Raw genomic sequence first — 27,845 nt, 5'->3', positions numbered from 1 at the left:
TCCCGATCTTTCCCTGTCAGGCTAGATCCAACCAGTTTGAACCAGGTGCATCCAGCCTCCCCCAGCACAGTTGACCCATACCTCACCTTCCTATCTCTCACACTGTACTGGTTTGCCAGTATTACTCTAGCTAAGCCTAAGGATTAGCGGGTTTGCCACGCTACTATCATACACCAACCCCACAATAAATTATTATTATTATTATTATTATTATTATTATTATTATTATTATTATTATTAAATAGCACAGAGGATGTGTCTATGGCTGACAAGGACTCTCATCGTCTCTTTGTTTCTTTCTCCACAGAGACTTCAGAGGACTTAGGCAAAGGCCTGCTACTGGCTTCTGAGAACACAGGGGAGCGTGGGGCAGAACCAAAGCATGCTCCACCTGACCAGGCCTCTGCCAGGGATGATGCTGGATTTCTGTGCTGGAAGAAGGGCTGCAGCCAGGTGTTCAAAAGCTCCACTGCCCTGCAAGCGCATTTCAATGAGGTCCACAGTAAGCGGCCCCAGTTGCCTGTCTCTGACCGTCACGTTTACAAATACCGCTGCAACCAATGCAGCCTGGCCTTCAAAACAATTGAGAAGCTCCAGCTGCACTCCCAGTACCATGTCATCCGGGCAGCTACTATGTGTTGCCTTTGCCAACGCAGCTTCCGCACTTTTCAAGCCCTCAAGAAGCACCTGGAGACAAGTCACCTGGAACTGAGTGAAGCTGACATCCAGCAACTGTACGGTGGGCTCCTGGTCAACGGGGACCTCCTGGCCATGGGTGACCCTTCGCTGGCTGAAGACCACACTGTCATAGTAGAGGAGGACAAAGAGGAGGAGAGTGACCTAGAGGACAAGCAAAGTCCCACAGGAAGTGACTCTGGGTCTGTACAGGAAGACTCTGGCTCAGAACCAAAACGAGCTCTCCCCTTCCGAAAGGGCCCAAACTTCACCATGGAGAAGTTCCTGGACCCATCCCGCCCATACAAGTGCACAGTTTGCAAAGAATCCTTCACACAGAAAAACATCCTTTTAGTCCACTACAATTCAGTCTCTCACCTGCACAAGCTGAAACGAGCCCTCCAAGAGTCCACCTCTGGCCAGCCGGAGCCCACCAGCAGCCCCGACAACAAGCCCTTCAAGTGCAGCACTTGCAGCGTGGCCTATAGCCAGAGCTCCACCTTAGAGATCCACATGCGGTCCGTCCTGCATCAGACCAAGGCACGAGCTGCCAAACTGGAGGCTGCGGGGGGTAGCAGTGGCAGCAGCAACAGCAATGGAGCTGCTGGCGGCAGTGGTGGCAGCAGCAGCAGCGTCTCTCTGGGCTCTTCCACACCCAGCCCCATCAGCACAACCACCACCACCTCCTTTGCCATGACGAACACAAGCACTGCCAACACAGCTCCCGTCTCTAGCCTGCTCAGCCAGGTCTCTTGCGAGAGCACTGGAATCCCTTCTCTCAGCAACCCCATCAGTACCAGCTCCACCCTGGCAGCTGCTGCAAGCCCCTCTGAGCCCAAAGAGGTGAACCGTAAGAAACTGGCTGACATGATTGCTTCACGGCAGCAGCAACAGCAGCAGCAGCAGCAAGCGCACACCCTGGCGCAGGCACAGGCGCAAGTACAGGCACAGTTCCAGCAAGAGCTCCAGCAACAAGCTGCTCTCCTGCAGTCACAGCTCTTCAACCCTACTCTCTTGCCCCACTTCCCAATGACCACAGAGACTCTCCTCCAGCTCCAGCAGCAGCAGCACCTTCTCTTTCCCTTCTACATTCCCAGTGCCGAGTTCCAGCTGAACCCCGAAGTGAGCTTGCCTGTGACCAGTGGCACGCTGACACTGACTGGGACCGGACCTAGCCTTCTGGATGACTTGAAGGTGCAGCTCCCCCAGCCAGGCCACCCATCACTCTTGCAGCAGCCACCGCAGCAGCAGCTGCCTCAAGGTCAGCTGTCACAGCCGCCTCATTGTGTTCTCCTTCAGCAGAGCCAACACTCAGAGAAGAAGAGCAAGGCTTTTGGGAAGGAGAAGGAAGTCCAAAGGGAACAGGAGAGCTTTGAAAAGGGGGAGGGCACCTCCATCTCTAAAGAGCTCCTTCCTGACACCCTGAAGTCCAAAGACAAGCCAGAGTCGGCAGGGACAGGATCAGGCCCTGCAGAACCTTCTATGTTTCCTCCTCGTATCGCATCAGATGCACGTGGGAATGCCACAAAAGCCTTGCTGGAAAACTTTGGTTTTGAGTTAGTCATTCAATACAATGAGAACAAGCAGAAGGTGCAGAAGAAGGCTGGGAAGACAGAGCAGGGTGAGAGCTTGGAAAAGTTGGAATGTGAGTCATGTGGGAAATTCTTCTCTAATGTCCTCATCCTGAAGAGCCACCAAGAACATGTCCACCAGCATTACTTCCCCTTCAAGCAGCTGGAAAAGTTTGCCAAGCAGTACCGTGAACACTACGACAAGCTGTACCCACTGCGGCCTCAAACTCCAGAGCCGCCCCCTCCTCCACCGCCGCCGCCCCCTCCACCTCTTCCACCTCCTCTGCCAGCTCCACCTCCACAGCAGCCTTCTACGCCTACCATTCCTGCTTCGGCTCCATCCATTACATCTCCCACCATTACACCAGCCCAGCCATCGCTGCCCCTCACTCAACTTTCCATGCCTATGGAGCTGCCAATCTTCTCTCCCCTGATGATGCAGACCATGCCTTTGCAAACCTTACCTGCCCAGTTGCCACCGCAGCTTGGCCCCGTGGACACTTTGCCTGCAGACCTGGCCCAGCTGTACCAACACCAGCTCAACCCAGGCCTTCTGCAGCAGCAGCAACAGAACAAGAGGCCACGCACGCGGATCACAGATGACCAGCTCCGGGTCTTGAGGCAATATTTTGACATCAACAATTCCCCAAGCGAGGAGCAGATCAAGGAGATGGCAGACAAGTCTGGACTGCCACAGAAGGTAATCAAGCACTGGTTTCGGAACACACTCTTCAAAGAGCGCCAGCGTAACAAGGACTCCCCATACAATTTCAGCAACCCTCCAATTACCAGCCTGGAGGACCTGAAGGTAGATTCTCGACCACCCTCTCCAGAGCCTCAAAAGCATGAGTACTGGGGAAGCAAGAGGTCTTCCAGGACTCGGTTTACTGACTACCAACTCCGAGTGCTGCAGGATTTCTTTGATGCCAATGCTTACCCCAAGGATGATGAGTTTGAGCAGCTCTCGAATTTGCTCAACCTCCCAACCCGTGTGATAGTGGTATGGTTTCAGAATGCTCGCCAGAAGGCCAGGAAAAACTATGAGAATCAGGGGGAAGGGAAGGATGGGGAGCGACGGGAGCTGACAAATGACAGGTACATCCGGACAAGTAACTTGAATTACCAGTGCAAGAAGTGCAGCCTTGTCTTCCAGCGCATCTTTGACCTGATCAAACATCAGAAAAAGCTGTGCTACAAGGATGAGGATGAAGACGGGCAGGATGACAGTCAGAACGAGGATTCCATGGATGCAGCAGAGCTGCTGACCCCAACCAGTTCCTCCTGCAGCACCCCAATGCCTTCCCAGGCCTACAGCACCCCCACGTCTTCTGCAAATACAGCCTGCTCTTCCTCAGCTTTTCTACCACAGCTCACTGGTGAAGCAGACGATGACTACTCCATCTATAGTTCTAAAGCAGAAGCTACAGACGAAAAACCAAAGCAACCTGAACCTCCAAGTACGCAGCAAAACCAAACTCCAGAGAAGCAAATGCAACCAAAGCAGGAGGTGCAGCAGCAGCAGCAGCAACAGCAGGACCCAGGCGAGCCAAAGGCCAGTACAGCACACCCAAAGGCCTCCCCACCCACCCCACAGCAATCAGTCCAGCCTCCCCCACAGTCTGTGCTGCCACAGTCCAGTCCTAGCCCCTCACAGCTCTCTCACCTACACCTCAAGCCCCTTCACACATCCACCCCCCAACAGCTGGCCAACTTGCCTCCTCAGCTCATCCCCTACCAATGTGACCAGTGCAAACTGGCATTTCCCTCCTTTGAGCATTGGCAAGAGCATCAGCAGCTCCACTTCTTGAGCGCCCAGAACCAGTTTATCCACCCCCAGTTTCTAGACAGGACTTTGGATATGCCTTTCATGCTCTTTGATCCCAGCAACCCCCTCCTGGCCAGTCAGCTGCTGTCTGGGACGCTCCCCCAGCTGCCCATGAGCTCAGCCACTTCACCCTCCACACCAACATCCACCATGAGCACACTGAAGAGAAAGTTGGAGGAGAAAGCCAGTGCAAGTCCTGGCGAGAATGACAGCAGCACCGGCGGGGAGGAGCCCCAGAGGGACAAGCGTCTCCGAACAACCATCACCCCAGAACAGCTGGAAATTCTCTACCAGAAATACTTACTTGATTCCAACCCTACCAGAAAGATGCTCGACCACATTGCTCATGAGGTAGGCTTGAAAAAACGTGTGGTGCAGGTTTGGTTCCAGAACACTCGGGCCCGGGAGCGGAAGGGGCAGTTCCGGGCAGTGGGGCCTGCCCAAGCCCACAGGCGGTGCCCTTTTTGCCGGGCCCTCTTCAAAGCCAAAACAGCCCTGGAAGCACACATCCGATCGCGGCACTGGCATGAAGCCAAGCGGGCAGGGTACAACTTGACCTTGTCAGCCATGCTTTTAGATTGTGATGGAGGGCTCCAGATGAAGGGAGACCTCTTTGATGGAGCAAGCTTTGCTCACCTGCCACTCACCAGCAGCGATAGCCAGGGCATTCCACTCTCCCCAGTGAGCAAGTCTCTGGAGCTCTCTCCTCGAACTCTGCTGAGCCCCTCCTCCATTAAAGTAGAAGGGATAGAGGACTTTGAGAGCCCCTCTATGTCCTCTGTCAATCTGAGCTTTGACCACACCAAGCTGGACAACGATGACTGCTCCTCTGTCAACACAGCCATCACAGACACCACCACGGGGGATGAAGGCAATGCAGACAATGACAGTGCCACGGGGATCACCACAGAAGCCAAATGCACCTCAGGGCCAGGTGAGGGCCTGACCAAGGCTGCCATGATAGCAATGTCAGAGTATGAAGACAGACTGTCTTCTGGCCTTGTCAGCCCAGCTCCAAGTTACTACAGCAAAGAGTATGACAATGAAGGTACTGTGGACTACAGTGAGACCTCCAGCCTGGCAGACCCTTGCTCACCCAGCCCTGGCACAAGTGGCTCAGCAGGCAAGTCTGGAGATAGTGGGGATCGGCCAGGACAGAAGCGCTTCCGGACACAAATGACGAACCTCCAGCTGAAGGTTCTAAAGTCCTGCTTTAATGACTACAGGACACCAACCATGCTGGAATGTGAGGTCCTGGGCAACGATATTGGGCTGCCAAAGAGAGTTGTTCAGGTCTGGTTCCAGAATGCTCGGGCCAAGGAGAAGAAAGCCAAGCTCAGTATGGCCAAGCATTTTGGCATTAACCAAGCAAGCTATGAGGGACCCAAAACAGAGTGCACTTTGTGTGGTGTCAAGTACAGTGCCCGCTTGTCTGTACGTGACCATATCTTCTCTCAGCAGCACATTTCCAAAGTGAAGGACACCATCGGAAGCCAGCTGGACAAAGAGAAGGAGTACTTTGACCCAGCCACTGTCCGTCAGTTGATGGCGCAGCAGGAGCTGGACCGGATCAAGAAGGCCAATGAAGTTCTCGGCCTGGCTGCTCAGCAGCAAGGCATGTTTGACAGCCCCCCTCTGCAGGCTTTGAACCTTCCTGCCACCTACCCAGCAGCACTTCAGGGCATCCCTCCTGTCCTCTTGCCGGGCCTCAACAGCCCATCCTTGCCTGGCTTCACTCCCTCAAACACAGGTGAGTTCCCACTGCATCCCCCCCATCGCTTCTTTGCTACATGGCTCTAGTGTCCTGGGGAGGAGGGATTTTGATGCACTGTGAGCATCACGGGGTCCCTGAGGGAAATTCTGGGTTGCTACAAGCAAAAATGGCCTTCCTCAGATCCACTTTCTGACTGGCCTCGTGCACAAGTGCTCAGCATGCAAAGGCAAGGTTCCTGTTTCAGGTGGATGGTTCTTGGTTGCTTGAGAACCAGTCACCACTGTCATCAGGGGTCGAAGAAGCAATATAGGTGCCTCCCTCCCTCCCAAGTCCTAAGGCCAACTCTTATTTTGTTTTTGTTTTTGTTTTTATTCTGCTCTTAGACCCTGTTGGGACCCCAGAACTCTGACAACATAACTAAGCATTAACAATAAAGTTAAGTTGTTGTTGTTTAGTCGTTTAGTCGTGTCCAACTCTTCGTGACCCCATGAACCAGAGCACACCAGGCACTCCTGTCCTCCACTGCCTCCCGCAGTTTGGTCAAACTCATGTTCGTAGCTTCGAGAACACTGTCCAACCATCTCATCCTCTGTCGTCCCCTTCTCCTAGTGCCCTCAATCTTTCCCAACATCAGGGTCTTTCCCAAGGATTCTTCTCTTCTCATGAGGTGGCCAAAGTATTGGAGCCTCAGCTTCAGGATCTGTCCTTCCAGTGAGCACTCAGGGCTGATTTCCTTCAGAATGGATAGGTTTGATCTTGCAGTCCATGGGACTCTCAAGAGTCTCCTCTAGCACCATAATTCAAAAGCATCAATTCTTCGGCGATCAGCTTTCTTTATGGTCCAGCTCTCACTTCCATACACCACTACTGGGAAAACCATAGCTTTAACTATACGGACCTTTGTCGGCAAGGTGATGTCTCTGCTTTTTAAGATGCTGTCTAGGTTTATCATTGCTTTTCTCCCAAGAAGCAGGCGTCTTTTAATTTCGTGACTGCTGTCACCATCTGCGGTGATCATGGAACCCAAGAAAGTAAAATCTCTCACTGCCTCCATTTCTTCCCCTTCTAATAAAGTTAATAGTTAAACCCAACAGCAAGAAATACAATTCACAACACCAATCTGATTAAGTTCAAAATGTCATTTAATCGTCTGGAGGCTGCTCCTCATGCAGTAACTACAGAGGGGAGAAAAAGGGCGAGAGCTTCCAGTTAGCAGAAGAAAATGGCACATGCCCTTCCTGTGACAGCCCTTCATGTCCCTCCTGCACAGCAAAAACTGGCCTCAAGCAGGTGGCTTTCAGTCCTTCGCTCCATGCCTTGAGCACCTTGACCCTTGCTCATTTGTTGGCTTTCATACAGGCATTTGCAAGGCTCATGTTTGGCCTCTCCTGCTTAGTGAGTGTTTATCTTACCACAGTGGGATGTTAATCATCATGATTTCTCACAACCAGCTTTTCTGCAACCTGAATTTGTTTACATCACATTTGCTCCCAGTGTGGTTTACTAATAGAATGTCTGAGCGTTAAAAGTATGAAATATAATACAAAATTGAAATCCCAGCAATATCATACAGCAGATGGGCATCATGCAGTTTCAGCTGGTCCATACAGAACCACCCCCAAGGCCTGGATGAAGAAGTACATATTCAGCTGGTGCTGATGAACCAGATAGGGCCTCAGGGGAAGGGACTCCATAGCCAGAGTGCCACTGCAGAGAAGTCCTACCACGAATCACTGAATCACGGGTTACTTAGCAACAGGACTGCCAACAGGGCCTCCCTTGCAGGTTGGTATAAGGACAGATGCTCCTTCTAGCATTGAAGTCTCAATTCATTTAGAGCTTTATAAATTAACATGGACACCTTGAATTGGGCTTAGTAACCTACAGGTGACCAGCGCAGATCCTTGCAGAACTGATGCTCTGTTGTAGCAATTAATTCTACCACTGAACACTGAAGTGCCACATTTTGCACTACAGAAACAATTCAGACTTTCAGGGTCTACATGGGACTGTCCCATCATGGGACTTATCCCATCAGAAGGCAGACAAAGAGGATTGTTTTTGTGAAAGCACCTCAACATTGAATTCTCTTCCTGCAAAGCTAGCATGCCAGAGGGAAGGCTGTGCTGGAATTCAGCTTCCTGGTGTGCTGGACTGCATATAAAGCTGTTTTTTGCACTCAGGCCATTGGTCCATCTAGTTTCCTGCTTTTATCTCTGGCTGCTATGTCGAAAGCAGACATAGAGGCCTTTCCTAGACATATTAGCTAAGATCACCACCAACTTGGATGGCTTTAAAAAGAGGATTCGACACATTAAGGCAGCCCTGTTTAGGGAAGCTTTTAATGTTTGATGGATTTCTGTATTTTGGTGTTTTGTTGGAAGCCGCCCAGAGTGGCTGGGGGAACCCGGCCAGATGGGCGGGGTATAAATAATAAATTATTATTATTATTATTATTATTATTATTATTATTATTATTATTATTATTAGAGGAGGAGGAGAAAGTTATCAATGAAACCACCCTACCTACCAACCAACCTTCCTGAGGACGGGAGCTCTTTTGGCAGTCCCTCAGAATTGCTGGACACACACACACACACAGTGTGTGTGTGTAGCATTTTTAATACAGAGACAAAAAACACATTCCACATCCTCTTTCCTCCACTCGCCCAATTGTACAGCTTTCATACCAATCTCTACATACAACTAAATATCTGGTGATTCCCCTTCCACCCTTTTCCTGGTTTCTTTATTTTCTTTTATATCATGTATTCCAAATTTTTAATCTTCACATTTCTTCCTCTGTCAAATTCTATTAACTCCTATTCTGCTGGATTTACTCAAGACCTGCTAGGTTAGTTACTTGTTTATACTGGTCCTTATATTCTTTATCCTCCTTTTCTTTTACCCTATTCGTTACGCCTGCCAATTCAGCATATTCAGGCATTTTAAACTGCCACTCTTCCTTGGTGGGTACCGTATCCATTCTCTACTTTTGTGCCAATAAGATTCTAGCCACAGTGGTGGCATATAATTGTTGTTGTTGTTGTTTAGGGACTACTGTTGTTACCATTCCCAAAAGGACTGTCTCAAGCTTTTTTGGGAAGGTTTTTTAACATACCTTTTTAAAATTCATTGTAAATTACTTCCCAGAATTCCTTGATTACTCTACAGGACCACTACATGTGGAAAAAGAATCCCTCTACTTCATTGTATTTCCAACATTTACCGTTTTCTTTTTTAAACATTTTCACTAGTTTGGCAGGTGTTAAATACCATCTGTGGGTCATTTTCATCATATTTTCCTGTAATGCGTAACATGCCATAAAATTCATATTTACTGTTCATAAATTCTCCCACAGCTCATAATCAATGTTATAACCCACATCCTGTGCCCACTTAATCATACTTGATTTCACAAATTCCTCTTTTGTATCCCACTCTAGCAGCAGTTTGTACATTTTTTATAATACTTTCACATTCGTATCTAATAAATCCCTTGTGAATTGGGGATTTTTCTTCTGCAAATCCAATGTTTTAATCCATTTTAAACAGTTTGTTTATCTGATGTTTCGGTAACCTATCTGTTAGTATTTTTTTTAATTCCTCGGGATTTTCCAACCTTGGTTCCTGTCCAGAAAGATCTAAGATTTCTTTATATATTAACCATTGTTTTTCCATATTTGTTCTTTTCTTGCAGTGGCTTCAGTCGGGGATATCCATATTGATGTTTTATTTTCTAATAGATTTATTTACTTTTCCCATACTCTGTATATATATATATTTCTGATCACATGATTTGTAAAGGTTTTATAAATTTTTGCCTTCCCATACCATAGGCAGGCATACCACCCAAATTGTATACCATGTCCTTCCAAATTTAAACCTCTGATATTTTCCAACAATATCCAATCTTTTATCCACCATAAACATGATGCCACAAGGTAGATTTGGAAGTCTGGTAGAGTGAAGCCTCCTCTTCCTTTCATATCATTCATGGTTTTGTGTTTTATTCTGGGCTTCCTCCCCTGCCAGATAAACCTTGATATATTTTTCTGCCACTCTTTGAAGCATCAAGTGTTGTTAATTACATAGCTGCCAACCGTCCCTTTTTTTGCGGGAAACTCCCTTATTCCAAGCCACAGCTGTCAACTTTCCCTTTTTTTGCTGGAAATTCCCTTATTCCAGCGCTGTTTCCCGCTGCTATCCTGGATTGTTAGATATACCGTAGACTGTCCCCAGGACAGGTGAGGCTGCTGATCCCTTATTTCAAATCCGAAAGTGGACAGGTAAGGCTCCTGACCCCTTATTTTCAAATCCGAAAGTTGACAGCTATGTAATTATTGGGATATTTTGAAATAAGAATAGCATTTTTGAAAGGACATTCATTTTAATAGCCAAAATCCTGCCAGTAACAATAGTTTCATTCTTTCCCATATTTCCAAATTTCTCTTTATTTATTTCCAAACCCTTACATAGTTATCTTGGTAAATATTATAGTTCGTTGTTAACCAGGTCCCCAAATACTTAGTTTTTTCCCCTCTACTTTTCACCCATACATGATTTCTAGATCATTTTTTGCTTGATTGTCCATATTTGTAACCATCATCTTGGTTTTTCCTTTATTTAATTTGAAACCAACTAGCTTTCCAAATCTGTCTATCTCATCTATCACTTCTGGTATGCTCTCAGTCAGATTTTGTAAAGTTAATACTAAGTCATCCGCAAATGCTTTTAATTTATAGTTTTGCTGTCCCAGTTTTATTCCTTGTATTCTATCATTTTTCCTTATATTTTACGCCAAAATTTCTAATATTAATATGAATAACAGCGGAGACAATGGGCAGCCCTACCTCGTCCCTTTGTGTATCTCACATTTTTCTGAAATATTATTATTTACTATAATATTTGCTGTTTAGTCTTTATAGATTGATTTTATACCCTTCAGAAAGGTTTTGCCAAATGCCATCTTTTCCTGTAACTTTGTCATAAATAGCCAGGAGACGTTATTGAAAGCCTGCTTTTCATTATGGACTTCTAAGTGTTTCAAAACATTTATAATGTTCCTAACATTTTCTTTCATTTCATTTCTTTCAACCCAGGAAGAAAACCTGTCTGGTCTTCATGTATCAAATTTCTTAGAGTTGTTTTAAATCTATTTACCAATATCAACGTAAAATGTTTGTAATCGTTATTTAATAATGATATCGGTCTATAATCTTTAGGTTCCATTAGGTCTTTTATCATATTTTGGTATCAGAGTTATATATGCTTCTTTCCAGGACTCAGGTATCCTTCCTGTCTCCAGTATGTTATTCATAATATCTTTGAGTGGAAGCGTTAGCTCCTCTTGAAATTTCTTATATCCTGCCGACAAACCATCTGGCCCTGGGGATTTTCATGTCTTAATTTGGCTTAGTACCCTTTGCATTTCCATCCTTGATATTGGAGTATTTAAAATCTTTGCATTTTCTTCTGATATTTTGTCCAGTTTACATTCTTCCAAATACTCCTCAATCAGTTCTGAGATTTCTTGCTCTTTTTTATAAAGATCTACATAGAATTTAACAAATCCATGTCATCTCTTTTTGATTGGTTGTGGGGGTTCCATTTTTTTAGCAGACCATTGATTATCCTTTTTTCTTTTTCTTTCTTCAGTTGCCAAGCTAATAACTTCCCTGGTTTATTTGCAAATTCAAATCTTTTTTGTTTCATCGCTTTAATTTTCCTTTCTATATCTTGTTTAATTAGCATAGAGTGTTGTGTTTGTAATATTTTAATTCTTTGTAATAGCTCTTTCTTACCTGGTTTTTTACTAAGCTCTTTCTCTTTCTTTGTTAGTTCCTTTAATACTTCTTGGATCTTTGCCTCTCTTATTCCTTTTTGATGTGCATTTTGTTGGATCACGTATCCCCTTATGACCACCTTACCTGCATCCCACATCACATTCGCATCTACCCCTTTATTAAGATTGAATTTGAAATATTATTTTAGAATCTTTTCCCCTTTGGCTACAATTTCTGAGTTGTTTAATAATTCCTCATTTATTCTCCATCTGTAACCATTTTGGTTCTCCCTTAGTATCTTTAGTGATATCAAATTGTGGTCTGAGATCATTCTCGGGTGTATCTCCACCTTTTTCACCCTCATCCCCAAATCTTTGAAGACCCACACTATATCTATTCTACTTGATGAATTTTGAGAACTTTGATGAAATGTGTGCTTGCATTCTGTTGGATGTTTAAATCTCCGTAAGTCTATTAGGTCCATGTTTTTTATCATATCAAAAAAGGAATTTGGCAGTTTCCCTTCCTTGGATCTTGTTTCCCGATCTGACTTATCATATTCCAGAGATGTAACCCCATTCAGGTCCCTCATTATTATTATTATTCAATCATATAATTCAAATAGACTTTCCTTTGGTGTTATATATATATATATATATATATGATTGATATCTGTTCATTTGGGGCATATATTTCCACAATTATCCAACTTTCCCCTTCCACTTTGACCTCCACCACTCCTATTCTACCTTCTTCATCTTTATACCACTGTTTAGGCTCTAACTTTTTACAACTCCTAAATGGTGGGACTCTGTCCCCTGCAGAGGAGCATCTTCATTGCACAGCTTTTGCCTAAAGGTGAAGGTGTACCTTTTTCACCTTGGCCTTTGACATTTAAGGTATTTTGTGCTGTGGGACCCACCTCATTTGCTGAATTTATATTGTTCTCTTCAATTTGGGACAGTTTTATATGGTCTGCCATTGTAATGACTTTATCTGCTTTTATAAGGATAATAGAAATAGATGGCCTTTGGCCTGATCCAGCAGGCTTTCCTTACGTTCTTTAACAGGAACTGCCTGTGGGACCCTCTGCTTTGCCAATGAGCAATGGCCCCTCCCCTAATTTTGCACATGGGCCCCCTTAAACCAAGAGAGCCTTTTGAAGAGGTCTGGATAGCTCTGGGCATTTGGCATTTGGCAATTTGTAGCAGGATAGATACCTTTGCTTCTAGTCATGGCTGCTGCAGCTGCTCTCTTCCTTCTTCCCCAAACTTGCCCAGAAAAGGTGTTCTAGTGGGCCCACCCCTCCCATCATCACCTTTCCCAGAACATAGCTGGAAATGGCAATAGTTCAAAACCAGACATTGTCATGGGACATATTCCATCCTTCCCTAAGAGCCCTCCAGCAGCTCTCCCCGTTCCTTCTTCCTAATCCCTTGTACCCACAATGAGCAAGAGGAAAACATCACCATTTATTTATACATTGTGTGTAGACTGGTCCTTTTGACCTACTCACAAAACAGGATATAACTTTGCATACACTTTGCCTATACTTGAGTGTCATATACAAATTTGTGTCCTCTTTTGCAGGTGAACCACCACCACCCCACAGGTATATTGGTATGCGTAACAGAAAATCAGCAGATGAGGCTTCTTCCATAATATGCTTCCTTATTAGAAAAGGCTTGATCTGTTGAATTTCTGCCTGCCACACAGCTGTTAAAGGTTCAAGACCCTATTGTCAGTACTAAACTATGCAAAGAACTCCAGTTTATTGAGCTGTAAACCAGTTATATTCTTGTAGTTTGGGGCAGGGAATCCTCTTCTAGCCAGTGAGCCAGATTCTTATTTCTCCATGTATCAAATTTGACAGGTGGGTGGGGCTGCCCACCTGTCCATCATCTGACATTACAGTGACATCAGGTGGCACTGTTTTTTATTTCAGCACTGGCTGTTTGAAAACTCTTTTACAAACAGACACACATTGCTCTTTGAATATCCAGAAATCTGAAATTCAAAGAGCAGTGCTGGGAGGGAGAAGCTGTTGCCACTGAATTTGCTGCTAAATTAGAGATCCCTCACACACATGGTGGAAGCATGACACACTCCCACTGCAGATCAGCTGATGGGTCGTGAGAATGAACTTTTCTCCAGCAAAGGACAAATTGGGAGCTCACATTAATCTCCCAGTTGTACCTTTGAATCTCTGCCCTTACCTGCTTCATACCTGATAGCATGTATGGCATCAAGTGTTGGGCAGGTGAGCACTGATTATCATTACCCAAAGCATCCTTGCAGGCCAAGTAGGGAGACTTAGCTGGCCAACATTAGCCCACAGGCTAAAGGTTCCCCACTTTCTGTGGGTTAGGCTGGCAGTACAACATTCAGTGCAAAACTAAGTGTGATATTTCAGATGGCGGAGGGGAGAGGTGGTCAGAATTGGCTGTGGGTTTACAGTGGCATGTTTAGATAGAGTCAATATTAAATTGTTTAAAAGCAACCAGTGCACTCTAGGAGCATTTGTTATTATTCATTTATACCTTCTAGTAATTGCAGAAATGTTCAAATGGCTTCTTTTTTCTTTATTTTTTTAACAAAGGGGGCATGATCCTTGGAAATGAAGTTGCCATTAATTTATATTAGCAACAACTATCCACCCCCAATAATCCCCCTATCCCCCCCAGCTTCTTGGTGAGAAAACAACTCAGACCCCCTTCCCCCATCCCATGTTGAACAATGAACTTTACAACCCTGTCCCACAACTGGATTCTCCCCAAAAATAATCCCAATCCAGCACACAAAGAGACTGTTTAACCCTGAACTACATCATAGGGTTGAGATCTATTTCTCTCTCTCAGCCTCTGTTCTAGCAAAATTAGCATAGCAACTTCTAATGTAACCCATGCTTTCTTCACCACAATATTAGTGATGGATTTTATTTGCACTTGTGTTTGCATTAACCCAGTATTTTTTAAAAATGTAAATAAGCAGAATAGGCAACATTTCTGCATGGGGGGGGGGGGGGACCCGAATTAGAAAGAGCATGAATTTATGCCTTTTTGCTCTTGGGTGGCCATGCTATTGTCCAGTCACAACTGGATTTTTTAGTTATTTTCTCTGGACAAGAATCACTTCTCTACTAGGGAAGATGAAAACATAGTTTCAAAATGAACCAATAAGTCCCTTCAAAATGAACCTGGCAGTCCTTCTCCATTTCCTGAATCTACAGAAAATCTAGTGTGACACAAGCACCAAAGAAGGCTGAAAAATGACTTCAGAATGATTCAGGAAGTCCCTCCAGAAGGGACTCCCTGGGTCATTTAAAATTTTTATTTTTGGTCTTCTGTTGGACTTGTATGACTCTGAATATCTCTATATCTCTATACTGATTTCACTCATTGGCTAAAATCACTGAAAACAGGAGCAGGTTCATATTTCACAAAACTATTGTTTGAGATGATGCCTCATAATTTTGCTTCATAATGTTCACTCTACATTTTTTATTTTCTTTAATGAATAGAATCATAGAATTATTATAGAGTTGTGAGGGACCATGAGGGTCATCCACTACAGCCCCCTGCATCGTTCACCCAACATGGGGCTCGAACCCATGACCCTAAGATTAATAGTCTCATGCTCTACCAACTGAGCTATCCCAGGAATACTAGTAGTCTGGGACCCCTTGCTTCCTCTGGGCCTGGTACAGCAGTACTCTCTGTCCACACCCTTGGTGTCATGGCACAGCCCTCACTGAATTTTGGGATTTCTGCATAATCGGAGTCCTTTTCTCCAAAGGGGGAAGTAGCTCTTCTTCTTTACCACCACCACCACCAACAACAACAACAACAACTCTTTCTCCAGCCAGCTGCTTCCAACCAGAGGCAAAATACTGGCCTTTGCCTTTCTGGGTTCATTGTCCAGCTTAGGAACAGGCCTAGCTACCTGTCTTCCACCTAACTCTTACTTTATTTCTGTCCCTTTCTTTCTAGCTTTAACTTCTCCAAAACCCAACCTGATGGGTCTACCCGGCACAAGCATCCCCTCGCCTGGCCTTCCCACCTCTGGATTACCAAATAAACAACCTTCGGCCTCCCTGAGCTCCCCCACCCCAGCACAAGCCACAGCGGCCACGGTTCCACAGCCACAGCCACCACAGCCTCAGCCACCGCCTCGGAAGGACAAAGAAAGTGAGAAGACAAAAGAGAAGGACAAAGCACCCAAGGGGGGGAAGGGGGATTCCCTGCTGGCACCCAAGAAGGACAAAGTGGAGGTGCCTGCCCCAGCTGCCCTCTCTGCCACGCTGCCTGCCATGGAGTACTCTGTGGACCCCACGCAGCTCCAGGCTCTGCAGGCAGCTCTGAACTCGGACCCCACAGCTTTGCTGACAAGCCAGTTCCTCCCCTACTTTGTCCCTGGTTTTTCTCCCTACTATGCCCCTCAGATCCCAGGGGCCTTACAGAGCGGGTACCTTCAGCCCATGTATGGCATGGAGGGGCTGTTCCCTTACAGCCCTGCACTGTCACAAGCCCTGCTCGGCTTGTCCCCTGGTTCCCTGTTGCAGCAGTACCAGCAATATCAACAGAGCCTGCAAGAAGCGTTGCAGCAACAGCAGCAGCAACAGCAGCAGCAACAACATCATCATCATCAACAACAACAACAACAACAACAGAGGCAAGCGCAACAGCAGCAGCAGAAATTGCTGCAGCTGCAGCAGCAGCAGCAGCCCAAAAGAAGCCAAACCCCAGTCCCCTCAGGGGCTGCTACCCCAGAAAAAGACCCTGCCAAAGAATCCCCCAAGCAAGAAGAGCAGAAGAATGCACCCCGCGAGGTGTCCCCCCACCTGCCCAAACCCCAAGAAGAGCCTGAAACGGAAAGCAACAGTGCCGTGGACTCCCTCTGTGACCCCTTCATCGTTCCAAAGGTGCAGTACAGGCTGGTCTGCCAGAAGTGCCAGGCAGGCTTCAGCACCCAGGAGGCAGCCACCGACCACCTGAAGTCCCTCTGCTTCTTTGGTCAGTCTGTGGTGAATCTGCAAGAGATGGTGCTTCATGTGCCCACGGGCGGCAGCAGCAAGGGCAACAGCTCGTACCAGTGTGTGGCGTGTGAGAGCACGGTGTGCGGGGATGAAGCCCTCCAGCAGCATCTCGAGTCTGCCTCGCACAAACATCGAACAATCCCAAGAGCAGCAAGAAACGCCAAAGAGCACCCCAGTCTATTACCTCACTCCGCCTGCCTCCCCGACCCTAGCACCGCATCTACCTCGCAGTCTGCCGCTCACTCAAATGACAGCCCCTCCCCCCCGTCCTCAGCTTCCCCCCACACCTCCAGAAAGTCTTGGCCTCAAGTGGTCCCCCAGGCTCCTCTGGGGAAGCCTCCTCCTCCTCCTCTCTCCTCATCTTCAACGGTTACCTCAAGTTCATGCAGCACCTCAGGGGTTCAGCCCTCGATGCCAACAGATGACTATTTGGAGGAGTCTGACTCGGATCTTAGCCAAAAGTCCAATGGACCGGCTAGCCCGGCGGAGAGGCCTGAGGAGCCAAGCTGCCCCAAGGACGGTGGTCTCACTAGCCTAGAAATGGACACCTTTAGATTGTAAGCTTTGAAGATGAACAATTTAAAAAAATGAATTAAAAAAAATTAACAAACCAATTTCAAAAATAGACTAACTGCAATTCCAAAGCTTCTAACCAAAAAAAAGAAAAAGAAAAAAAGAAGAGAGAAGTGTGGGTTGTTTTCCCATATACCGATGCCGGCAGATTTTCCATTGCTTTCTTTTTGCATTTCGGCTGTGCTGTGTTGGTCTGGAAGGCCTAAGCCCCCTACCCCCCCCCCCTGGTTGCCTCTCCAGGGTCTTTCTGTTTGTCTGTGGAGCCCCAGCCCCCCCCCCCTTGAGAGCACAGCAGAGGCCGGCATAACTGTATGGGAAAGCAGGCCACCTTGTTACCGTTTTAAATTTCTTGCTATCTTAGCATTCAGATACCAATGGCTTGCTAAAAGGAAAAAAAAAAGAAATGTAACGTCTTTTTATTCTCAGGTCAATCGCTCACACTTTGTTCGGTTTTCAGAATCATTGTTTTATATAAATATATATATATATAATTTCTTTTTTGGTTTTGATTTTTTTTCCAAGAAAAGGATTTTTTTTGTTAATTTAAAAATGGGCAGAAAGTCTTCAAGAGACAAACAATGTGAACTGTGTTAGCTTTCTGGGGATTTTAAGGGTAGCTTTTCTGCTGAAGCCAATTTCAAGGGGAAAAGTTCAGCACTCCCACTTTTCAGAAAAACAAACAAACCCAACAACACGCAAAGAGTGTTAAGGACTTGGAGCTTAAAAATAAGTTTTAAAACAACTGACTTTCTGTATTTATGATAGATATGACCATTTTTGGTGTTGAGTAGATTGTTGCATTGGAAATGAACTGAAGCAGTATGGTAGATTTAAAAGAAAAACCCCTTTTGTGTACATTTAGCTTTTGTATTGGTCCAGCTGACGGCTTCTCATTGGATGTTGTCTTGTTCATTCCTAGCCAGCTAGATTACAACCCATCGATTCGCTCGCCGAAGCTTCCCCTCCCCCTTTGTACCTTGACTCCCTTCTCCATCCTGTAATCTTCCACTTATGGTCACTGCCTTCATTTCTTAGAGGGCAGCTGCAGAATTATTTTATAAAAACTAAAGAAAAATTCAAAGGGTTTCAAAGGGGGTCAGTAGGATCCCTTGCAGAATATTTTTGTTGGGGGTTCAAAACTTTTTAAGGTGTATACATGTCTGTTACCCTTGTGCACTTAACTCTGTCTTCTTTTCTTTTTCTTCTTTTGGCTTCCTTTCCTCATTTTGTAAATGCTTCAAAGGCTCCATTTTGGAACTGTAGGCCTTTGTTTCTCTTTGGGTAATTAGGGTGCACTTCTTCCTTTTTCCAAGGACTTTTTGTTATATGTGTGTGTGTGTTTGTGTGCTTGTGTGTGTGCGTGTGTGTGTGCATGTGTGGGTGGGTTTTGTTTTGTTTTTCTGTTTTGTTTTTCTTTCCTCGAAAAGAAAATTCATGCTTTAAATAAAATCCAAAGACAAACCCTTTTCACCACTGGTGCAGAATGAGCAAAAAGGATTCTTTTGACTTGAGGATTTGTTTCTGATTACCGCCACAAGAATCAGTTTAAATAAAGGAACTCATAAAGAAAAACATGCATGTAGGTTGTTCTCTGTGCTTCTTCTGCAAGCAGAGGAGCAACCCTTCCTGCAACTGCAACAAACAACACGATGCTCCTGCGTTGTTAGGGTGGTGTCGCTGCTAGTGTCGTGTGAGCCCCAGAGGGGCAGGCAACAAAAAGCATTTGGGGCCTGGTGCAAATCTCTCTCTGCTCCCCGTTGGTGGCATCTTCTCTGGTCCGGACATTGAAAGGAAAACTTTGTGCTGCTACAATGTAGAGTTTGGAGACAAGCAGGCCTTGCATGGTCACTTCCTAGCCAAAGGTCAACATTCCCTTCTCCCTCCCTACACCCACCCTTAATAGTGAAAGGCCTCCTCTTCTTGACCATCTTCCTTGTGTTTCAAAAGGGAACTAGACTGTGAATGGGGGGAGGGGGAGGGAAGAGGCACTTCTTTCACCTTCAGACTTCTCTTCCCTTCCTCCCTTCTCCCCAGCCCGCAAACTGTGGAAGCTGCCAGAGCCCCTGGGTGAGGCTGGTGTGTTCCATCCCAGAGAGGAAGGGCGGGTGGGCAGACAGGCAGACTGACCAATGGACAGCAACAGCGTCCTCCTCCTCCTCCTCTCTCCTCCCCTCCCTAAGCCAGGACTCTTCATGCCTTTTTTGTCTTTAGCTTAATGGAAGACTCAACCTTGAACTGGTGTACATATTTCTGACTAGACTGATGCACAATGCAAGTTCCTTTTTTAAATTTTTTAAGTAGACCGTACTAAAAAGAGTACCATTGAATATTCCTGCCAGTATCCAATTGTAGCATAAGGTGTCAAAAGCGGACAAAATGTTGCTGTTTTCCCTTTTTACAAAGATCCTTGTATTTTTCCCTTGCTTGAGATGAACATTTTTTAAATTTTAAAGTTGTACAGTTTTTGTTTCCATTATTTTATCTTGTTTGTAATTCTATGAAAAATATATAGATATATATATATTTTTTGCCATTTAACTTGTATGTTACTCTGTATCATATAGAAGTTTTTTGTTTTGTTTTGGTTCTCTGTGTGGTATAAGTTGCCAGTTAAACACTAGCTTTACCTGTCAGGTTTGCGTGGTCTGCTTTGAAATCATTTTGTTTATTTCCCCTTCTCCCTTCCTCCCTCCCTCCCTCCCCCTTCCCCTGCCCCGCTCCCATTGATTAATCACACAGGGTGCAATCTTCCTCCTCCCACTCCAAAAAGTGTTTCAGTGCATTTTCTGATAACTCTTCCTCTGTGTGGGGGGAGACTCTCCCAGTTTGATGAGAGTCGTCTCTGTCCTAGAAGGGCAGAGCAGCCTCCCCTGCTGCCCCTCTCCTCTCTCTTGCTCCCACAGCCAACATGGAGTTCATAGAGCTCCCTGAGCAAAGCAGCCCCTCCAAGCCATCCTCTGCCTCCTCCCACCCTGCCATTATGGGTTGTGTGGGTTGGCACTTGGGTTCTGCAGAAGCTCAACAGGGGTAGAGGAGCAGCTGCACTAAGCAGCACCCAGAGCCGTGCTGGGAAGTGGGGGGTGGGAATAAGGCCTCTGTGCCAGCCAGTATTTGGTGCCTGGGCTGCAAAATCCTCCAGCCTCTTTCCCATGGAACTGGCCTCTTACCTGAGCCACCGTTCACACTGCGGAGATGTCATTTTGTTTTTAACAGCTCTCCCTTGATGCTGGAATTTAAGCCAAGTGATAGAATGGAAAACACAAGCATGGCATTATTGAGCAGAGCAGTGTCTGTAACCAAGAGTGTTCTGAAGAAGTGGAATGTTGCAGGCGCTGGTTCCAACCAAGACAGTGCCAGGTAGGCAGGCAGGTGATGACAGGTGCAGCAGGGTCCCTGTGCAAGCCAGCACAAAGGGTGGCAGTCTGGGACTCTCTTAAACAGAATCAGAACATGAGATATTTGGTTGGATTGATGGCACTGGAAATCCTGCCCACTGTGAAACAAATTTTTGACTATTTTTCATTTGTTTGATTTGGGGGCGGGGGGTGGGGACAAGTCTGGATAAAACAGAAAGCATAAATGAGGTGAAGAGGTATATGAACAGCCTTTGCAATGTACAAAAACTAGAGCAAGTGAAACCAAAAATGATGTTCTTGGTGTTTTTCTATAATGTAGTCTTGTTAGCTTTTTTGTTACTGTAACAATGCTGATCTCGAACTGTACCAAAATACATGGAGACGGACAAAAACAGAAACCACACGGAACTCTTTAAAAAAAAGATTTTGTCACAAAACACTTTGTTGTCATAGTTAAGTTGATTGTAGATGGTAATTGAATATACTCCTTTGAAAATATTTCATCAAGTATGTTTCCTGCTCATTGTGATACATTAAAAAAATGAGCAAAAGCTCTTGTCTCTGCTGTCCCCGGGTATGTGTGAATGTGAGTGCCTGTCTGTCCTACGAAAGGGAGCGCTTTTATGCGTGGGGGACAGAATGTGGGAAGGATGTCTGTGACAGCAAATCCCCTGGGTAAGTGCATGAGAGCCGCTGCCTCTTGTTCAAGTGTGTCTTAGCACCCAGGCAGAGTGTGTGCTACAGTTCTGTGAAGCCTAAGTGGCTCTGCAGGAGGACTTTCTTACCACTAACGGGACACAGTTTGGGGAAGGGTGGCATTAGCTCAGTTTCTTGCCTCTGGGAAATGAAGCGTTCCAAAATCAGAATTTCCCCAAGTGCCTAAGAAAGAATTCCCAGCCCTTCCGTTTCACAGATTACTTCAAGAGACTTAGGAGCATGCTGGGTGAAAGTGGAATGAGGGGACAGTGTCTCCATCTCCTCAAGTGCAAAACAAAGAGGTAAGTGGCTGGTTTTCTGCCCCATCTTTTTTGGCAGGGAGGGCTTAAGAGACGTGCAGGGTGGTAGCTGATCCTTGGCTGGTCTTATAGCATGGGAAAGCCCCAAAGGCAGACCTCTGAGTTCTTTCCTATCTCAAAGCCTAGAATTGTCCCAAGACCGTAAGAAGATAGATACCTGCGCACCATTTTTTCTTGTTTCACGTATTTCACAAAATTTATGAACCATTTGATTTTAAGGGGAGGGGGAAACCTTAAAAGCTGTATTGCTGTGGCCTGTATTAATTGTTGTGCTGTATTACTATGGCCTGCAGGATAGCGCAGTCAGTAGAGCATGAGACTCTTAATCTCAGGGTCGTGGATTCAAGCCCCCTCCCCCTGCCCGTTGGGCAAAAGGATTGCTGCATTACAGGGGGTTGGGCTAGGTGACCCTCATGGTCCCTTCCAACTCTACAATTCTTTTATTCTATTATTATTAATGATAAGGACAACCTAAGAAGAGCTGGCTCAATCAAGCCAGTGGCCCTTCTAGTGCAGCATCCTGTTCTCACAGTGGCCAACGAGATGCCTATGAGAAGCCTACAAGCAGGACCCAAGCACAAGACCACTCACCCTTCCTACAGTTTCCAGCAAGTGATACTGAGAAACGTACTGCCTCTGACCATCAAGGCAGAGCATCACCACTGATAACCCTTGAATTTGTCCAGCCTTTTAAAGCCATCCAAGATGGTGGCCTTCACTGCCTTCTATGGGAGTGAATTCCATAACAGCACTGCATGAAGAGTGTCATTTTGCCTGTCCTGAATCCAACATTCCATTTCATTAGTTGTTCATTAGTAGTATCCATTGCTTCCATTCCATGCATAATTTTATACACTTGGTCTCTTACTCACCTTTTTTAAACTGTTGGACCAAGGCCTAGCCAAGTCGTCTAGAAAAGGGAGTTGACCTATAAAAGCTGTGAATAGAGCAATTTGGGTATTTTCCAAAAATTGCTTCCAATCAAAACAAAAAGCCAAAAAAACCCCACCCTTGAAGGATTCATCCCAATACCACCACCACCACCACCCCTCTATTTTTCTTACACATATACAGTGGTACCTTGGGTTATAGACACTTCAGGTTACAGACTCCACGAATCAAGAAATAGTACCTCGGTTTAAGAACTTTGCTTCAGGATGAGAACAGAAATTGCACAGCAGTGGCGCGGCAGCAGCGGGGTGCCCCATTAGCTAAAGTGGTGCTTCAGGTTAAGAACAGTTTCAGGTTAAGAACGGACCTCCAGAACGAATTAAGTTCTTAACCCGAGGTACCACTGTATGTAACAGGAAGCCAGTCTTCCATCCACAGAGTAGTGACCCTCCTGGGATTGGTAGACATCACCTCAAACTGCTCTATCCACCTAAGGTAGCAGATGGGGGCGTCATTTAAGGACTACCTCAGCTGCTTAATATGAATATGCTTTTGGCATGGGGGTGCGGCTGTGCTTCCTTTGGGTTTTCTGCTTCCAGCCCGAAAGGATCTTCATCTAGGGCTGTTTTATAAGGAATAGTCATGCAGCTGCATTGCTGCTTGCACTGAGTTTCTGTTGCCCCTGAAAATAACTGCTGGTACATATGTCTTTCTAATATAAACAATTTGCTTTTTAAGCAGCATTTGCAAAAGCTGCAGAGATTTCATGGAAGAGACAGAAGGGGTCCTACTTTTGCCAAGAAGCCATCACTGTGCTGCTGCATGTTGAGGTACGAACATTTCCAGCAAGGGTGTCTTCTTGCCCCTCACCCAACTAAAAACAAGGCAGTCTCAGTGTGCAAAAGACATTGCTTGATAGGGCCAGAGATGCAAGAGGTGCTGAATGTACCAATCACTGAGTAATGGATTCTCTACAGTGTATGAGAAGCTGAATATATGTCCCTGCTTCTTCTGTTCTCTCTACCCTGCCAGCCCATCCTGGCCTTCATAGCTTTTGTTTGTAGTGTTATAAAAAGAAGGGAAAAATTGCTTGGAACAATAATAAATAAACAGAGTTAGCAAAGAAAGCCATTTTGATTAAAGTTGGAGAGGTGGAAGGACTGACATACAAGCCATCAACTCCAAAATAAGCCCACAGAATAATACCTTGGAAGGCATTGCCATAGCTCCTCCCATCCCGTGGTTGGCAACTAGACTGGCTAGTGGGCCATTTTAATGCAGAAGCCATTTACCCCTCCCTCATGTTGCTGGGGGTATACAACAAATGGCATGATGGGTGTCCCTGGCAGCTTACTCTCCCTTTTTCATAGCTGAAGGCAAAGTGGGCAGAAGTGAGCAGGCAGCCAGAGACCTACGACATGCCTAGGACAGCATCCCGCATCAGATGGCACCACTCTGCCTCCTCTGGATTCTTTTGAAAGATGGGAGGGCAGCATCCTCTCTGGCTGAGTTGTTCTCTGGTTTGTGTAGCAAATGTGTTGCTGCCTCTGGCTCATCTTGCTCGGCCTTACTCTGGTTCAAGTCTTAAAACGGATATAGTACTGAGCAAGGAATGGTTCACTGGATACCTTCTTTTTCTTCTGACAGTCCTTGAAAGTTTTCCCCTTGTTGCTTTGTAAATTCTGAGATGCAGACACGCTTAAGGGATGTGGAGATTCCATTTTCCAAATAAATCAGTGGAGCTTTCTCTGAGTTCTCCCCATCCCTTCTTGAAATGCCCCAGCTGCCCTACCAGCTTCATAAATTATTTGTCCTCACATTCAAAGAACTGCAGTTCTTGTGCCATTTGCCTTTCCAACAAGGTGTTCATTCCTTTTCTGGGTTGTTGTTTTGTGTGTGTGTGTGATTAGATTCTTATTGAGAAATCACACTGCTTGTTCACTACCCATTGTTTTCTCAGGCACCTTTGCTTATTAGGATAGTTGAAAACTTCCTCTAATATCACCATTTTGTGACCTTTAGGCACTTGGTTAAATTGTCAAGGCCACTTAATCTTCTGCTCTGAAGTAGATCATCCTCCTGACACACCTGCTGTTACCCCTCCCACTTCCTTACCAAAATTATGAGTTTTCAATCATCTTCCTCCTGTCTCTGTCATTAAAATGAATTCTCATCTACAAGGCTGCTTCACTCTGCTTTTTAATCCTCCCCACCCCCCTTAATTCCAGGGAAGCAATTCTCAATATTGGCATTCCAGTTATGTCACTAGTGACTTGGGAGCTATGTGATATTCTTTGTCCAAGGCCTATTTCAACTAAATCTGTGGTGGTCATGAAAGTTGGTCTGGACCCAGAGTATGCGACTGCAAGGTCACCAGATGTTGGGGCTGAGCAGAAGTGGATTTAGGGAAGCACGATTGGTTCAGTTGCACTGGGAGTGGAACCTCGAGGGCACTGCAACTATGCTTTAGAATGAGGTTGGAGGACACCAAATCTTAGCATTACGTAGGGTACCACTGAAATTTGAGACACCAAGGTTTGCCACTGGGCCAAGTCAGGGCTTAGATGACTCTGGAAGATAAGGGAGATCATTGAGGTGGTTAGACAAGAACTCCAGGAGAAACCTAACAGACCACCGGGGCCTATAGGCCCAGAGCCTGGACCATCACAGACACACTTCTCATTAAAAATCCCCAAAGTCAAATAAAATAATAATGATAAGACCATATAAACATGTTAAAAATAGAGTTAACAATGCAAGCTTGCTACCAAAATGCCCAGGAAAACAAAAACGTATTTGCCTGGGACTGAAATATTGACGAAGTTGGCCTCTCTGGGGAAAGCACTCTATAAATGGTTATGGTATACCATCCTGTCCTCCATTTTGGAAGAGTGGGATCTAAATCTATAAAACATATATGGGGGAAAGGCAGTTCTTTAGGCATAGAGGTTTCGAGTCGTATTAAGCTTTAAAAGTTAAGAACAGCACTTTGAAATGGGCCCAGAAACAAATAAGTAGCCAGTGTAGTCAGACCAAAACCCATGTTATATGTTCATGCTTTCTTGTTTCAGTTCACTGAGAAGCAGATATATTCTGCATTAGATGTAGTTTCCAAACTGCCTCCAGGATCAGCCTTAAATACAATGCAACGTGGGGATTACCAGAGCATAGACAGCTGAAGCCAGACTATCCCTGTTCATATAGGACCAAATCTCGGCTCCCAGCTGAAGCTGATAGGTGCCACTTGGTGCCACTTATATGGATGGAGCTTCAATTTATTGTCTCTTACTCAGTTCATTACTGAGGCCAAGCACTGATCCAGTATATCTTGCTTGAGCTTTGAAGGAAAAGTAGACGTGTGTTATCAGCATATTGATGACCCAACGTTTCAGGTGTTAAAAAAGCATGGGGGATAAAACTAAACACTGCAGAACCCCACACTAGAGGCTCATGGGGCTAAAAACATACCCCAAACACCACCATAGAACAGCAGAACTATTGCAAGACAGTGCCACCTGTCCCAACTCAGTCCTCAAAGATGCTTACCATGGTTGATGGTATTGAAAGCTGCCAAGAGGTCAAGGAGAATCAGCAAATACATCATCTCCCATTCCTGTCATTATACAAAGTGGCCAAAACAGGGCCTGAAACCCAACTCAAATGAATCTAGTAAATCAGTCTCATCCAAGAGTCCTTGGAACTAGTCATTGACCACCTACTCAAAAATAGTACCCAGGAAGGATACATTTGCCTATAACTGTTCAAGTCTTCTGGGTCACAAAGGTTTTCCTAAGGAGAGATCTCACTGCTGTATTTCAGAGAGCCTGGGACCATTGCCTCTCAGAGAGATTACCTCCTTGGTCCAGTTGGTGGTCTCCTCCTTGCCAGATATCAGCCACAAGGGTCAATAATGCAAATGGTCAATGCACCCATTGAATTACTTTATCCACATCCTTGAGCCCTATCAACAGAAACTCACCCATGAACACATGAGGAACCACCCTCTCCACATCCCTGGAAATTGACCTGCTACAATAGCAGAGTCCAGGTACCAATGGACACAAGCAATTTTACCCTCAAAACACCTTGCAGATAAATCACAGCAGACTACTGAAGGTTCTACCACCATTAGGCCAAAATATGAAAGGCCCTGTGCCACTCTAAAAGTGGCTCTGTTGCACAAGACATCAAGGATGCAATGGAGACAGAGAAGTAGACTCAGCAATGATCACACCATTGAGTTTGATTGTGTTTTGAGTCCTCTGCAACTTGCATTCTTGCTGTCTTCCAACCTGCACAAAGGTAAATATTACCAACCCTCAGTCTCCTATGGCAACGTAATGATGCCCTGCCAACTTCTTGGCCATCCACTATAAGGATATTGAGAATGTACACACACACCACAACAATATTTCTGCTGCCTGCAGCTTAGGACCAAATCAGATACGATTCCAGAGAGCCACAAGTGGACCACCCAATGCAACCCAGGTGAGGGGTGGCATTTAACTCCCCTCACATTGTTTATCAGTCTGAATATCCTCCGCCTCCCCCCAGTAAAAAGACCATAGCCAATAATCTTGCTGGAGAGAGAGAAAGGAATACAGGAACATACCCTTTCTTGCGTATTAGGTTTACCATAATAGCAGCTTGGGTGCTGGGGATTGTGATTTGCAAATAGCCATGGGGAGAGGGTGAAAGTTGCTGCAGCTGCAGCTTCTCAGTGCTGCAGCTGCAGTCAAAATCAGAATATGCGCAAACACAGCTGCTTTTTAGGTTAGAAAAAATAACTGGCAAGGTGGTGTGAAAAATGATGCATGGAGGTTTATCTTCCTTTCATAACACTAGAACCTGATAGAGGTTGTCCAGTATTAGAAGATTCAGAACAAGCAACAGAAAGTTCATACTACAAATAGTTAGATGATGCAATTCATGGCCACACAAAATAGTGGTGGCCACCAACTTGGACCACTTTAAAAAGGGCATTAGACAAATCATGGAGGGTCAGGCTACGTCCTACCTCCACAGTCCAACGCAGTCTGCACCAGTTGCTGGGGAGCACAAGTGAGCAGAGCACTGATGTTGCACTTAAGTCCTACTTGCATCTGGTTGGTCCCTATGAGAAGGGGTGGCTGGACAACTAGATGGGCCCCTTTGTTCTGAACCAGCTGCAGGCAGGCTCTTCTGAAGTTTCTATATTTTAAATGAGGTGATTGACTTAAGTATCTCTTCTGTGGGCCAAAACTTACATTATGTAGAGCCCAGCTGTTTTCCCAATTCCCAGCTATCTCCACGGTGTCCACTGCAGAATAGACCAATGGTGGGTTGAGGTATTGGGGGGCCGAGAGAGGAAAGCTTGGTGGCTCCTTCCTTTGCACGCCCAATATTTTCTTCAGATCCACCCCA

The 27,845-nt window shown here is 45.6% G+C and overlaps 1 protein-coding gene and 1 non-coding gene across 16 annotated transcripts in view; one reads left to right on the top strand and one right to left on the bottom strand.

Annotated features, from left to right (window-relative positions):
* The window catches only part of ZFHX3 (zinc finger homeobox 3), a 169,377-nt gene extending 148,291 nt beyond the window's left edge, over positions 1–21,086 (top strand). For all 15 annotated transcript variants that reach the window (XM_035118697.3, XM_060276018.2, XM_088672002.1 and 12 more), the window contains 2 exons: positions 308–5,821; positions 15,561–21,086. In XM_035118697.3, coding sequence (XP_034974588.3) covers positions 308–5,821; positions 15,561–17,167 — 7,121 coding nt within the window. In that variant the 3' untranslated portion in view covers positions 17,168–21,086. The remainder of the gene's footprint in view (positions 1–307; positions 5,822–15,560) is intronic.
* TRNAN-AUU (transfer RNA asparagine (anticodon AUU)) lies at positions 15,157–15,232 on the bottom strand. Its single transcript has one exon. It is a non-coding gene; the product is annotated as a tRNA-Asn (tRNA).
* Positions 21,087–27,845: the final 6,759 nt, after the last annotated feature.

This window comes from Zootoca vivipara, chromosome 6 (assembly GCF_965207765.1).
Source record: "Zootoca vivipara chromosome 6, rZooViv2.hap1.1, whole genome shotgun sequence".
NCBI classification, from domain to species: domain Eukaryota; kingdom Metazoa; phylum Chordata; class Lepidosauria; order Squamata; family Lacertidae; genus Zootoca; species Zootoca vivipara.
Note: the sequence above shows the minus strand (reverse complement) of the source record. Positions and strands in the feature narration are given on the sequence as shown.